At 43.2% G+C, this 13,092-nt stretch overlaps 1 protein-coding gene across 1 annotated transcript; it reads left to right on the top strand.

The window, feature by feature from the left end:
* Positions 1-1,078: 1,078 nt before the first annotated feature.
* LOC308385368 (uncharacterized protein) lies at positions 1,079-11,849 on the top strand. Its single transcript, XM_080864223.1, has 4 exons — positions 1,079-1,170; positions 3,201-3,855; positions 4,253-4,409; positions 4,821-11,849. The coding sequence occupies exons 2-4, from the start codon at positions 3,211-3,213 to the stop codon at positions 11,264-11,266; spliced, it is 7,248 nt and encodes a 2,415-aa protein (XP_080720349.1). The 5' UTR covers positions 1,079-1,170; positions 3,201-3,210; the 3' UTR covers positions 11,267-11,849.
* The last annotated feature ends 1,243 nt before the right edge of the window (positions 11,850-13,092 follow it).

Below are 13,092 nucleotides of genomic sequence, written 5' to 3'. Positions count from 1 at the left end.
CCTACAGCACATATCGTGTGTTTCGTACACACCTGAGATATTTTTACAGCAGTAAAGTAAACAGTGCGACAGAGTGTCATCACTTTATCCTTTTGTACTAAGCTGAAACCCGATAACTTTTGTGTATTCCTTTGATTCCTTCACTTCAGCCCCAGGTTTACTGTGGAATTAAGTCATCCTTGCACACTAATCCCTTTCACTACAGAAATAGATTCAGTTCAGCCCATTTTTGGTAACTGTTATGCAACTCGTGATCGTTCATGGTTAAGGATATTCGTGACTGGCTAATGCCTGCAGTAATACCTTTTAACCTGATCTACAACTGGAGTCCATTACCCTTCTAAACCTAATTGTATTTCTGGAACAAACACTATTTTTGTTTAGTAAAGTCCTAAAAGTCTGCGAGTGTTTGTCATTGTACTTTTATGTGTCATGTAGTGCATTTGTTCTGCTCAGAAAGGCTCAAAACAAAGACAAAACTAACCTCTATTATAAATTATAAAGCAGTCATGAGATTTCTCAAGGAAAAAAGGTGCATGTTTACCCATTTCATTAAAAACAAGTGATCGTCTCTGTGGGTCCTGAGAATGGAGAGTCCCTTAATCCTTATTACTTAAAGAGGTCTTCAATGAGATTACAACCCTGCACAAATATTGTGGACATCAGTGGACCATCTGTTGCCACTTGTGAAGAAAACCAAACATTTTAACCTGTCTAACCTCATAATTCAACTTCAAATATGAGTACAAACACTCTGAATGTTGAAATGGTGGTGGGGAAAACCAAAGTTTTTCAGATTTTCTTCAGCCGCTTGCAAAATTTTCCCAGGTGAAGACGCACATGCATGACGTGTAATTACATTTCAACTTAAAACACATAGTTAATAAACCTGAGATCTTTCTGACTACTTCTTTAACCTGTTGTGACACCCCCACGTTTCTCTGTGACACACCTTTCTGGAGAGGATTTTCGAGCGCTGCACCTGCACCTGCAGCGCAGATTAACTCTGAGCAAAGATTAAGCAAATTAACTATGATGGAGTCTCCCGAAATACACTGTTACTGTGCAGTCAGTTGAACAGCAGTTGAACAGCAGTCACAATGTAGAGCACGGAATAACATTTCATGGATCCTCTTAAAAACATTTGGGACTTTTGTGATGCCAAAGAAGGTGAGTTCCCACTGAAATCATACAATTGTTTATTTGTTTTTACTTACTGAGCTATTGTTTAACCTATTTACTTACTCAGGTGTAGTGTGTTTATACTTGTAGTGTTTGTAACACCATAAAAATCCTAACAGATTATGTACCGATAGCATATATATACTTTGTCCATTCTGAAAATGCTTTTTTAAAAATCTATTTATAGTCTGCTCCAACTAACTTTACTATCAATAATAAATTAAATAGCTTAAATGGCACCGTAAATTTTTTAAAAAGGAAACTTGAACATTACATGTAACTGTGGCATGTTTACGTATATGCTCAAAGTAAAACTGGTAAGAGGGAATTTATTGTGAAATGTTTCTGTCACTTATGCGCCGCTAAGCCAGGTAATCAGAAGCAGACGCCACGCAACTGGCTGGTTTCCCAAAAGTTAGATCATGTTACCTGATGGCAGCAGTTGAGCAAAGTAAACAACATATGCTCAGAAGACGTCATTCAGCTGTTTGCCTCGAACATGGTGTTAAGTTGTTTGTGTCGTTGCAAAAATCCCACGAGGTACAGTCATCTTTAATACAAATTCATGAAGCAGCTTTATAAAATACACCCTGAATGCAGGATAGCTGTATTTAAGATTCGGAGAAGAAAAAGGTCAAGTAGGTGTTCGCAAAGTACGAGAAAACCTGTCTAAATGGACAAAAAGCATTTGATTGTCAACGAACAATAGCTCCCAAAATTAGAGGAAGAATAATTATTAATATACTTAAATGTTAATTTAATGTACATCTGATATAAATAACTGGAAATGGTTAATTCAATGAAAAGAAAAAAAGACATATGAAGTTGATTCACAAAGAAGACCGAGTGTTGTTTGTTTGCGCGAAGATGCTTTTGACACATCAGCAGGAAACTACAGTGGGGCCTCACTCCCAGTGTCTCACATTTAGATGTGTGTTCAGGACGTATTGGAGTCATGGGTACTTAATGGTGTCATTTTTTAATGTGCAGGGTTAACTTTGTAATTGATTGTATATTAACTCTGACTGCAAACAGTCACACAGGCCTAGAGACCAGTTGGAGACCATCTGGTAACCTCCGGTCAGGAGGAGAAAATGTGTATTCACCAAATGGTTGTGAGTTGTAGACAGAGTTCATGGCAGTAAGTGGGAAATCAATTCAGGAAACCCTTTTTTCACATAGGCTTAGAGAACACTCGGTGTCCCTCCAGTAATCACTGGCTACGAGGGAAAACCAGTTGGCAAGTGGTTGCTGGGTGTCATGAAACTGGTTGCAAAGAGTTATAATCTGATTAGCTCAGAGACTAAGAGCGTTTGCAGACAAGTCAGTGTCTTCCATTCAAACTGCCAGCAACTGGGACAATTTTTCACCAACCACTCACTAAATACATATTTTTGTCTAGCACCGTAGATTGTCAGGGGGTCAATGTGGGTCTTGAGGTCTGTGTGACTGAGGTCTAACTTAACCAAGTAGTTCTGGTCCCAAAACCTAAAGAAACAGCAAGCACAAAAAAAAAGAAACCAACAAAACAAGTGAAAATTAATTAAATGCAAAAACAAAGACCAGCATCCTGTTGGCTGGCAGTTATATCCCCGCAGCCAATCCTGCTTTCATATATCGACATTGTTGCTGTATGACTATGGCAAGTGTGTCACAGCACCAGCAAAATGAATACCTTATGTCTATCTCAGAAACAGCAGCAGTGCAGTGTTTGACACCACAGAAACCACTTTAAAGAGTCCAATGGATGTTCAACATACATGGACTTTATATAGAAACTCTGAGCGGGGAGAGCCAAGGGAAGAATTCCAGTCACACTCTGCCAACATCAAAATCTAAGGTGTTTCATATTTTCATATTTCATGTGTAGTAGATTTGGGCTGCTTCTGAGCAATAACTCAACACTAGAGGAGCTTTTTGTACCAAAAGGCAACAATCAAAACCAGTCAAACACAACAGTAAAGGAAAATCTGTTGTTCTTGCTGAACTTCTGTTCCTCTCTTTCTCTCCTCTCACAGCCAATCAGCGATGATGAATGAGGCAGGACTTCGGAACGCCCTCCCTGACCAGTCATCGGGGAGTGGGCAAACTTTTGCCACCTCACGCCACCCAAGCGTCATTGACCCTGTCTTATCAAAGAGGGTCTGTTTCTACAAGAGCGGAGATCCTCAGTTCAATGGTTTGCGCCTTGTCATCAACAACCGCACCTTTAAGACCTTTGATGCACTCTTGGACAGTCTCTCCAAGAAGGTGCCCCTGCCGTTTGGGGTGAGGAACATCACCACTCCTCGGGGGATTCATGCAGTCAAATCTTTGGATGAACTTAAGGATGGGAAATCCTACATTTGCTCCGATAGCCGTAAGGTAAAGCCCATCAATCTGGCACTGGCCAGGAAGAAGCTGCCACCCTGGTACCACGCCAGACCGGTTAGCTCTCACCGTCGGACTATTCAGCAGGGTCGGTTTTTCCCAGGCCAGAGCATCCACAAACAGGAGCCAGTGCTTATTCGCACACCCAAGAGCCTACTGGTTTTCCGCAATGGGGACCCCTCTGTAAAACACACTGTGGTGCTTCACAAGAAGACTTCTCCAAGTTACGAGGCTATCCTGGAATATATCTCAGAGCTCATGCAGTTCCATGTGGTGAAATTACACACTCCTGATGGCAGACGTGTGAGTGTTCTCCTCTGTCAGTGCAACACATAGAAAAAGGATTTAAGAATTAATGAATATTCACAAAACATTTCCTCTAATTGGAAACAAATTAGTATCATTGTTGAATAGATTACACTTCCCATAAGAGACTGATTTAACCTTGGCATAAAATACCTGTCGCATGAGGAGAGAAAGTGTTAAGCTTCTTTGGCCACTCACCCTAATACCCAGAAAGGCCTTCTGGGATACTGCACTGTAAGGCTTTAGGTCAAGGAGCTAATACAATCAGAACCTGAGGGTGATTCACAAATAATAATTAGAAAATAATACTTTTTTCTAGTTATGCATGCAATTTGTGTTATTAAAATCAAGATTATTTGAAAGGACTAACTTCTTTATCTCTTGTCTGCTGCAGGTTGACGGTGTTCCAGGCTTGATATTGTGCTCTGGAACTGTGGTAGCTGTGGGCAGGGAGCCATTCAGGCCTGCAAACTACAGTGCACAGAAATCTCCATCTCCAACATGGCGGCGTACCAAGCAAATGAGTCTCAAGAGGCAAAAGGCTTTGAATCGTAAGTTTATATTCCAATAAACATTTTTTAATTAATTTTTTAAAGGTTTTTAAGACTAAATTATCGTATTTACATGAGGAGAATACATTGCAGGCACGATTCGAAGAGTAGCGTCAGTTCAGCAGACCTCTTTTCATATGACATAATCAGTGCGTCTGGAGTAATCTACCTGGCCTCATGGGATAAAGTTTGGAGAAGTGCTGAGGCAACGCTATGTACATAATACTGTAGATGACCTACATACACAGTCACTGGGTTGGCTGGCTAGTCTGCTTGATGAGCAGCACTCATATCATCTTTCTAATTTTCCTTTTGCTCTTTCTCTTCTCCCTTCATGCTTCTCGGGTGTCCTCTCGTCTTCAATCCTTGGATATTTCGACTCTTTTTTTTTTTGCCTGACTCCTTGAAAAGGTAAAAAGAAGTCAAGGAATTTTTCCTCGTCATCTGAGAGGTACATCGTTCATCAGATCCACAACACCATCGCAGAGAGTTCCTGTGATATACGCAGCAACCCCACAAACTCTGTTGAGTTGGAGTCAAATCGCATCCTGGAGTCTGTAGCAGAGACAGATGGCAATGAAGCTGAAGGGCAGGACTACATGCTGCCCAGCGACGACAATATTGAGAAGTCCTTCCAGGTGAATCAGGACGGCAGCATGACGGTGGAGATGAAGGTGAGGTTGACAATTAAGGAAGAGGAAGCCATCCACTGGACCACCACCCTGACACGCTCAAGCGTGACCAGCCAGCATAATGCGAGCTCTTTACCGGAGACTGAGGCAGAGCTGGACATCTGCTCGCCTAAATCAAACTCACTGGATTTACAGAGTCTTGCTGCCACTGTCGACACCAAGTGGAACAAGGACAAAACTCAAGACAACAATGACGATGATCCACCATCGCTCGGTAATGGAGCTTTAAGTGAGAGCGGTAAGGAAGAGGAGATCGTCAAAAACCACTCAGATGCATTGTCCTCTGGGAGAGCTCCAACACCAGGATACAAGAAAATTAGCAAAAAGCAAGCCTCTGTGGAGAGTATCATATCAGTTACAGAAGATGGGATTCAGCAAGGAACTATTGGCTCTTATTCCTACAGTGAGCAGACAGGAAATGGAACAATGACAGAGCAGTATTGCATGGCCAAGCAGAGCAGCACTAGACCGGTGCCCAAACCAAGAAGACTCAGCTCTGTTGATGTCAACAGTAAAAATGTTTCTGGATTTAAATCTGCAGAAATGCGTGAGATCGTGCAGAGTGAATCCAGCGGAGAGGAGGTGACTGAGACAGTCATGCACATATATGAACAGCAAACATGCCAGGACAATTTCCTTGCAAATGTTTGTGCACACACTACTACGACTGTTGGAAGGCCACCTACTTCAGAAACAGGGCAGATGTCATCGAATAATAAATTTGAATCAGAACTCTGCAGACCGTCAACTGCATCCGAGTCCATTAGTATCTGGAAGAGTGAAAGTATGTCAGTAAAGTTGCAGCACAATGGTGGAGGAAAAAATAGACAGCAGCAGTTCCAAAATCCCAGAAAAATCCAAACAAAGACCCATCAAAAAGGCGCCAGCATGGATAAGAGGGCATCCTCAAAGCCCAAGGTGGTTCGGAGGCTCGCAACACCACGAAAAAGACTAAAACAGAATACTGCAGAGGCAACGGAAGCACATAAAAAAGTAAAAGCTTTCTCCAGTGCCGGATACATTAGGAGGATTTATGGAAACAAAATGAAGTCATCGAAAAACCTTAAAAAGAGACCAGCACAAAACAGGGACAGAGGTGTTACAGCAAAGAGCTCAGAAGTGTCAGATGAGACAACAAGAAGCACGGACAAAGATTCAAATGTGCAATCAGTATTAAAAAAATCCATAGAGAGAGTTTCTTTTGATACAAGCCAGATGAATGTTTCTCCCAATGAAGTCAGCCAGATACGGGGAATACTAACACGGCAGACATCGATGCATGTGGAGAAAAGGAGCGAAAACGAGCCCGATGATATTAATGGAAGCGTGTTGCCTGCTTTTAACACCTCCAGCGCTGTTACAAATGAATATGTAGAAAGCTGGCTGCAGAAAGCCCACCTCAACCACCCGTCTCACCTGCATGAGGAACATCAAAAACTGGAAGCAGAAAATGGCAAGTATAAAGAGCCTAAAAATAAGCATGACCTGATCGATGTGGCAGAAGATGTAAAGTGTTCGGAAATACAAATGTGTCAAACTTCAGAACCTCCACCAGAGAGTTCACTGGCAACATCTGTCAAACTTAGAGTCCAGTCTTTTGAAAACAAATCGAGTCCACCCGTCGAGAAAGCTACAGCCAGGCAGCAACTTCATCATTCTCCAAGCACAAAAAACACAGGAAACCAGAAGAACGAATCCCAAAAAGAAGAAATAAACCATCCTGTGCCACCAAGTGATAAGATCTCAACAGAAACACTGTTAGACAGTGAAGTGGAAAATAAATCAAGCTCAGTCCGGATCTCGTTCCAAAAAGCAACGCCACTTAATACGCTTTCAATGGAGCTACCACCGCCACCTCCTCCTGCTGAAAGCACAGAGCTATCAAACACTGAATACTGCACGGAAGATGCGTTATTAGTGAACAGCAGCCCATTATACAGGCTCTCATCAGTGAGCAGTGAAGGGACAGATAATAATCCATTACCCATCAGTCCTACGTCATTTAAAGATGACACAACAGCATTGCTCTCAAGAACACCCTCTATTAAAAGGGCCCCTTTGGTCAGTAATCTGTCTCTTGAAAGGAAAATGTCAGTGAGAAAGGCTTCTGTTGATAAATATGCTTTAAGCAGTGAGGCCACTCCAGAGAAGACCACATCATTTACTGAGAATAACACTGTGGGAGGTGATGGCATCTGTTCAACACCATCGGAGCGATCAATCGAAGCCCAACTAGAACCGGCACACTGGTCAGGTCTGACGAGCTGCCCGTCGTGTGGTAATTCTGTGTCCCCATCTAGTTTAACATCTGATGAGAGGCTGTCATCGCCCAGTATCTCATCAAATGATGCATCAGTGCCAAGTAATACCCCATTTAAAGTGAGAGAAATGAGTAAAGAAACTCAAAAAGAGACATCAACACCTAAGATCCTGGTGAAAAAAGCAAAAGCAAAAACCAGCCCATCTCCAGAGAGGAAGTTCGAAAACCGCCCCGTGGATAAAACTCTGTCTCCAAACATCAGACCACAAAAACATGCAGCTTCAGATGGCAGCCCCTCCACTGAGAGAAAGCAGACTAATAAACCAAAACTGCAAAAGAGACTCTCTCCATATTCCCAGTCTCTGGACATGGCGTCGCCGCCTGTCAAACACAAGTCAGGTAGAAAGTTGCTCTCCAAAGATCTCTCCTCTGACAACCCATCAGAGCAAACAACTATAAGACAAACGACAACATCAATCCTAAGAAAAAATCACCAGACACCACAGTCACTAAATTCAAAAGCCGAACTGGATAAAATGCTGACCTCTGTCACTTTCATGCCACTGGAAGCGGACCAGTGTATTGAAAAGAACGAGACAGAAGGTGAAGCAGCAGATCAAGAGAACCCTGTGACAAACATGCAAATAATAAAGCCATCAAACACTGCAAAGCAGCCAAGCATGAAACCAGTCCTTGAAAAGATTTGCTACTCAATCAAGTCAATAAGACAGATGACTCAAAACAAACGTCCATCCTGTCTGGAAAAGTCCAACAGCTTGCCAGACTTCTCCTCCCACGTAGCGTCTACGTTTGGCTCCTCATCTAAAGCTCTCCTCGCTTTCTTGGCTGTCATGACCCTCCAGGAAGGGCTTACAAACTTGAATAGGAATGAGCTGAACGCAAACAGCGTCAGCTGTGCGGAGGCTTTAAAAATGATCGATTCGCTCAGAGAAATTGCCGGAATCGAGGATTCCCACAGATTACAGACGAGTTTGTCAAATTTGCAAAAAACGGCCTCAAAGCAGCTCCTGCAGAGCTGGAAGGGCTTTCAGGAACTCAGTGACAAATGCAAAAGCCGCAGCTCAACGCCAAATGGTTCAGAGGCAGAACTCCTAACTGGAGAGAACCCCGAACAAGAGCGTGTCGCTGAAGAAAACATTATTGACGAGATCATGGATAACCTCGATGTACCGGAGAAGCTGAAGGAGGAACTGGCTTCTCTTTCATTAAGTCCAAAAAGTGAATCTGACATTACAGAGTCGTCACCTAAAGATAGCAGTAAAGAAATTGCTGATCATTTCTTCAAAGAGAAAGCCGCCACTGTTTTGGATTCCACACCAGATGATAAAGTGGATGTGGATGTAAGGTCCATCATTAAGCAAACACAACAATCTGGAGCAGACAAATCTCACCTGATGGCAGAGGAAGCAAAGGACAAACCGACAATCCCAACCACTAAAGACAATGATTCACCAGCTAACCCTACTGTTACTGAAGAAAAGTGGCTTCACAGTAAAGCATCGATGCTACAAGAGAACAAGGAGGACTTGCAGTCATGTCAGGACACATCAAGGGAGAATATCATCAAAGTAGAAGTCGGGAGTAAGAAAAATTTCAAGAAGGACTCAGGTGCAGATGATGAAGGGCAGAAAAAGAACTCAAGTGCCAGTAAAGAATTAGCAGAAAGAGGGAGTTGTAAGCAAAGTGTGATCAGTTCAGATGCAGGTGAGCTGAAGAGCTCAGGGGACGAGTCGGAAACTTCATGTGAGGAGATCAAACACGAGAGTATCGAGGGTGAAGACCTGTCCAAACCTGAAAGTCCCTCTGAAGAGGAAGATAGCAAGCTACCAAGCCCCAGCCAATACGTGGAACTAAATGTAAGAGAGGAGAAAAGCATAACCAGCCAAGACAGAGAAAATCGGACAAAGGTCACGTGTACCGAGATGAGCAAAGGTGACTCGTCTGCCCCTGTGTGTCAGCCCAGCTCTGAGAAGGAACACCCGAGCCAAACATACAGCATGGGACTGATGGATGAAAGCACCGGAAACTCAGACATGGATGAGCCATCTTCAGAGGAAGAGCAGCCAGAGGTTGATAGCAAGAAGCTGCAAGTTATTGTTGAAGAAAGCATGTCCGGCACTGAGGAAGAGCAGGAGGACATGGAGGCGAAACAGCTTTGTGACCTTCCAGATGATCGCGAGCAAAAGAAAAGAGCTTCATCGTCTTTAACAGCTTTGATTGAAGAGCCAAATGAAGACAAGGTTAGCTCAGAAGATGAGGACCCTTACATTGAGGAGACATATATTTATGACAGGACAAACAGTGAGAGCACGGATAGCAATTTAATAGAAAATCAGACTTTAGAAAAAGAGAGTTGTGGGTTTAATGCAGACGATGATAGCGGGAACGATCACAACAGCTTTGAAGAGCACGCAGATGAAGAGGAGCCGAAGGTCCAAGAGGAAAAAATCACCAGCTCAATTGAAGAGTTAAGTTACTATGAAAAAGAGTCCAGCTCAGAGGAGGAAAAAGCTCATGTGGACAGATATAAAGGAGAAACTGTAACCGACCAAGCAGCTCCTGCACTGGCAACACAGTCTGAAGGCACTACCTCTGAAAAGTCTGTGGAGAAGGTCCAGTCTGAAGAAATGATTTCCCAGTCAGTTGCAGAGAGAGTAATTCTTCTAGAAAAGCGAGTTGCTGATGCAGAGAAAAGAAAAAGCACAACAAAAAGTTCTGCAGTCAGATTTTACTCGCAAAAAGAGGCCCCTCAGGACTCAGGCGACGAGGATTCACCCTGTGAATCACCCACATCTCAGGTGACTCTCTGCACCCGATCAGCTCCCCAGTCGTCATTATCCTTCAGCTACGACTCCAGTGGCGTTATAACCACCGAGCCCGAAGGCAGCAGGGTCAGATCCATCAGGGAGATGTTCTTAGCCAGGAGCGCCACCAACATCCAGCAAACTCGTTTCCCAATTCCTCACACATCAGAGCTGGCTGAGCTAAGAGCCGAGACCTCCGTCAGTGGTGGATATCAATCTCAGACTTCAAGCGAACTGTCGAGTGGGGAAGATGATTCGGCACGGAAATCCATCACTAAAGGCTTCGTGAGGAGGACAATCGAAAGGCTTTACGGCAAGAAGGATGCTAATACTGCTGAGGAAGCAAGTGAAAGGCCCCCATCTGAGCCAAAGCAGGAGAAAAATGGACAGTCGGGCATCCTCGCTTCCTTCCACACAGCCCGATCCAAAGCAATGTCTGAGCTCTCATACTTCTACTCCACAAATGCCCTCGACACCTTAAGCGAAGCGACGAGATGCATCGCTTTTAATGCACAGGTCGGGCCCGGCGACAGCATTCCCATTGATAACGGACGCTGGCTGCTTAGAGACAACACCCTCATCCGAAAGTCTGTTTCAGATCCAATTGGAATCAACAAATCTTTTACAAACACTCCTGAAGGCAAAGGAGCGTTTGAGGACACAGAGGAGAAAAGTCCCTATTCTCTGTTCGCCACAAAACCTGAACCAGAAGAAGACAAGACCAAACTGCTTTCCGGGAAGTGCACCTACTTTTCTTTGCCCCACGGCAGCGAGTCGGACATATATCAGGACGAGCTGAGCACGGTGAGCAAAAGCAGCGCATATGACGACAGCATCACAGAGGAAAAGGACAGCTCAGAAGACACCAAGACGTGGGCCGAGAGGAACGGCATGCTGCCTGCTGACTTTAAGATGATGGACAACAAAGTGCACCCAATGATGGAGCCTCAACCTGAAGGCGAAGTTGTAGTGGTGGTGCAGCCTGGAAAAGCTCAGGGTGTCGTTAATAGAAGGCTCCCGGAGCAGGACGTATTAGATGTACTGTACAATTTTTGTGGACAGCATTGTCCTTTACTGTAAAAGGGGCAGCTTTTTTTCACATAATCACAGAATATGGACGAAACAAGTGTTCATTATTAGGCCACAGTGAGAAATATTTTCTTTGGTGCCTACTTTTTTGCTGTTGCCATAGCTTTGGCATAATACACTATCATATGTCAAGTCTTTTGAGCCAATGCCAAGTGTGTAACAATGCGTCACAGATGCACAAGCTAGCGGATTAACCCTTTTCAACCCTTGCATTTGCCCGTGTGTAACAAGACCTTGTGCTTCGACTTGTCTTTTTATATTGCTTGTTCAGTACACAGAAAAAACAGTTTGATACATCAAGTGTATATTTGCCATTTTACACTCCAGAGCAGCTCTTCTCACCCTATAGGTTGCCTGTCAAAACAAGCACTCAGAGCATTACTGTAATCTCGTTTTAAAACTCTAAACACTTTAAGTCCCAAGCAGATGTCAGGCAACCCCGCAGAGTGAACAGGTCAGTTTGTGGCCTGGAACTCAAATTCTGTACTATACATATTGTATCAGTTGACTACAGTGTAAATAGGACCTTTCCTGGTTTTCGCTTAGTATCCATAGCTTAATGCATATTTGCAATAACCTGGTTTCTATCATTAGGACAAACTGTGTTATGGTTTACGATGTGGCAGCTGTGATGTTTCTGTCTTTTAAAATTGACATTTAAGAATTAAAAGTATGTGTTTCCAAATGTTCGTCTTCTATTTTTCACTTCTTTTACACTAAACTGAGTCCAGATTATTTTTATAGATCCTGGGTGATTAATGTCTTGGAGATTAGCCTTTTTTGGTGAGTAAAAGTGTAAAGGCCGAGGTGGGCGTCGTGTTACAGACACCTCAAGAAGCTCAGCTCGCTTGTTTTCTCTTGCTGATTAGCATCAGCAGATTTCTGAAGAGGAGCGGAGACCTCTGTTTTCTCACTCTGTTTGAGGAAGCATTTGTGTTGTTCTAAGGCTGTTTTGTTTCTCAGAAGTTGCCATCGAGCTGGCCCGTGTTGTGACAGGAGCGTCTAGGAATGCGCTAAGAGGGGAGTGTTTACATGTGCAACTACAAAGAGAAAACACGGCAGCCAGACATTTCCCACAATTTGAGACGATTTAAGACTATCTTTTCTGCTGAAGTTGATTTTTACATCAAAGCAAAGAAGGGTAAAAATCCTTCGACTATCACCGAACACAGATGCACCAGGACGATGATCACTAGATGGCATTACTCATAAAAAAAAACAGGGTCACGGGCAATTAAAGCAGACCTAGTATGCTGATTTACAGCTACGTATATTTATTTTCAATCTTAGTATAGTAGCTTTGCATGATTCACTATTGAAAAGAATCCTTGTTTATCTTATACTAAGCTCAGATCACGGTCTGTACCTCCTTAAACTTTATGTTTGAACAGCAAGTGGGTGGGGCTTCTGTGCCTGAGATGACCACATTAGGGACATCCACACTCGCTGACATCGCTGAGAGTCGAGTCAGAAAAAAACGGTCTAAAACTGAGTGATTACGACATTAAGCCTAAACTGTTGGTTCAAAGCGAGTATTTGCACATACAATCAATCAACTTGAACATGCTGTTCAACTGTTTGTTAAGCTAAATGTCTGTTAGAGGTCAGAGGAGAATGGCCAGACTGCTCTGAGCTGACAGGAAGGAAACAATAACTCAAACACTTATTACAAGCAAGTTATGCAGAAGAGCATCTCAGAAGGACTGCAGCGGCAGAAGACCACACTCTGGAAACTGACTATACAAACAGTCTAACCAAAATCAGAAAAAGGGTTTCTGGTCTTAGTTTTCATTAGGATCAGAATTTGACATAAAAAT

The sequence above is a fragment of the Rhamphochromis sp. 'chilingali' genome (genome assembly GCF_963969265.1).
Source record: "Rhamphochromis sp. 'chilingali' genome assembly, chromosome: 18".
NCBI lineage: Eukaryota > Metazoa > Chordata > Actinopteri > Cichliformes > Cichlidae > Rhamphochromis > Rhamphochromis sp. 'chilingali'.
This window is presented reverse-complemented; position numbering and strand designations above follow the sequence as displayed.

Excerpts from the sequence above, each read along its gene's own strand:
- LOC308385368 (XM_080864223.1), top strand. The coding sequence starts at position 3,211 with ATGATGAATGAGGCAGGACTTCGGAACGCCCTCCCTGACCAGTCATCG. Across the intron at positions 3,856-4,252 it reads ACACTCCTGATGGCAGACGT|GTTGACGGTGTTCCAGGCTT; the intron begins GTGAGTGTTCTC and ends TGTCTGCTGCAG. Across the intron at positions 4,410-4,820 it reads GAGGCAAAAGGCTTTGAATC|GTAAAAAGAAGTCAAGGAAT; the intron begins GTAAGTTTATAT and ends CTCCTTGAAAAG.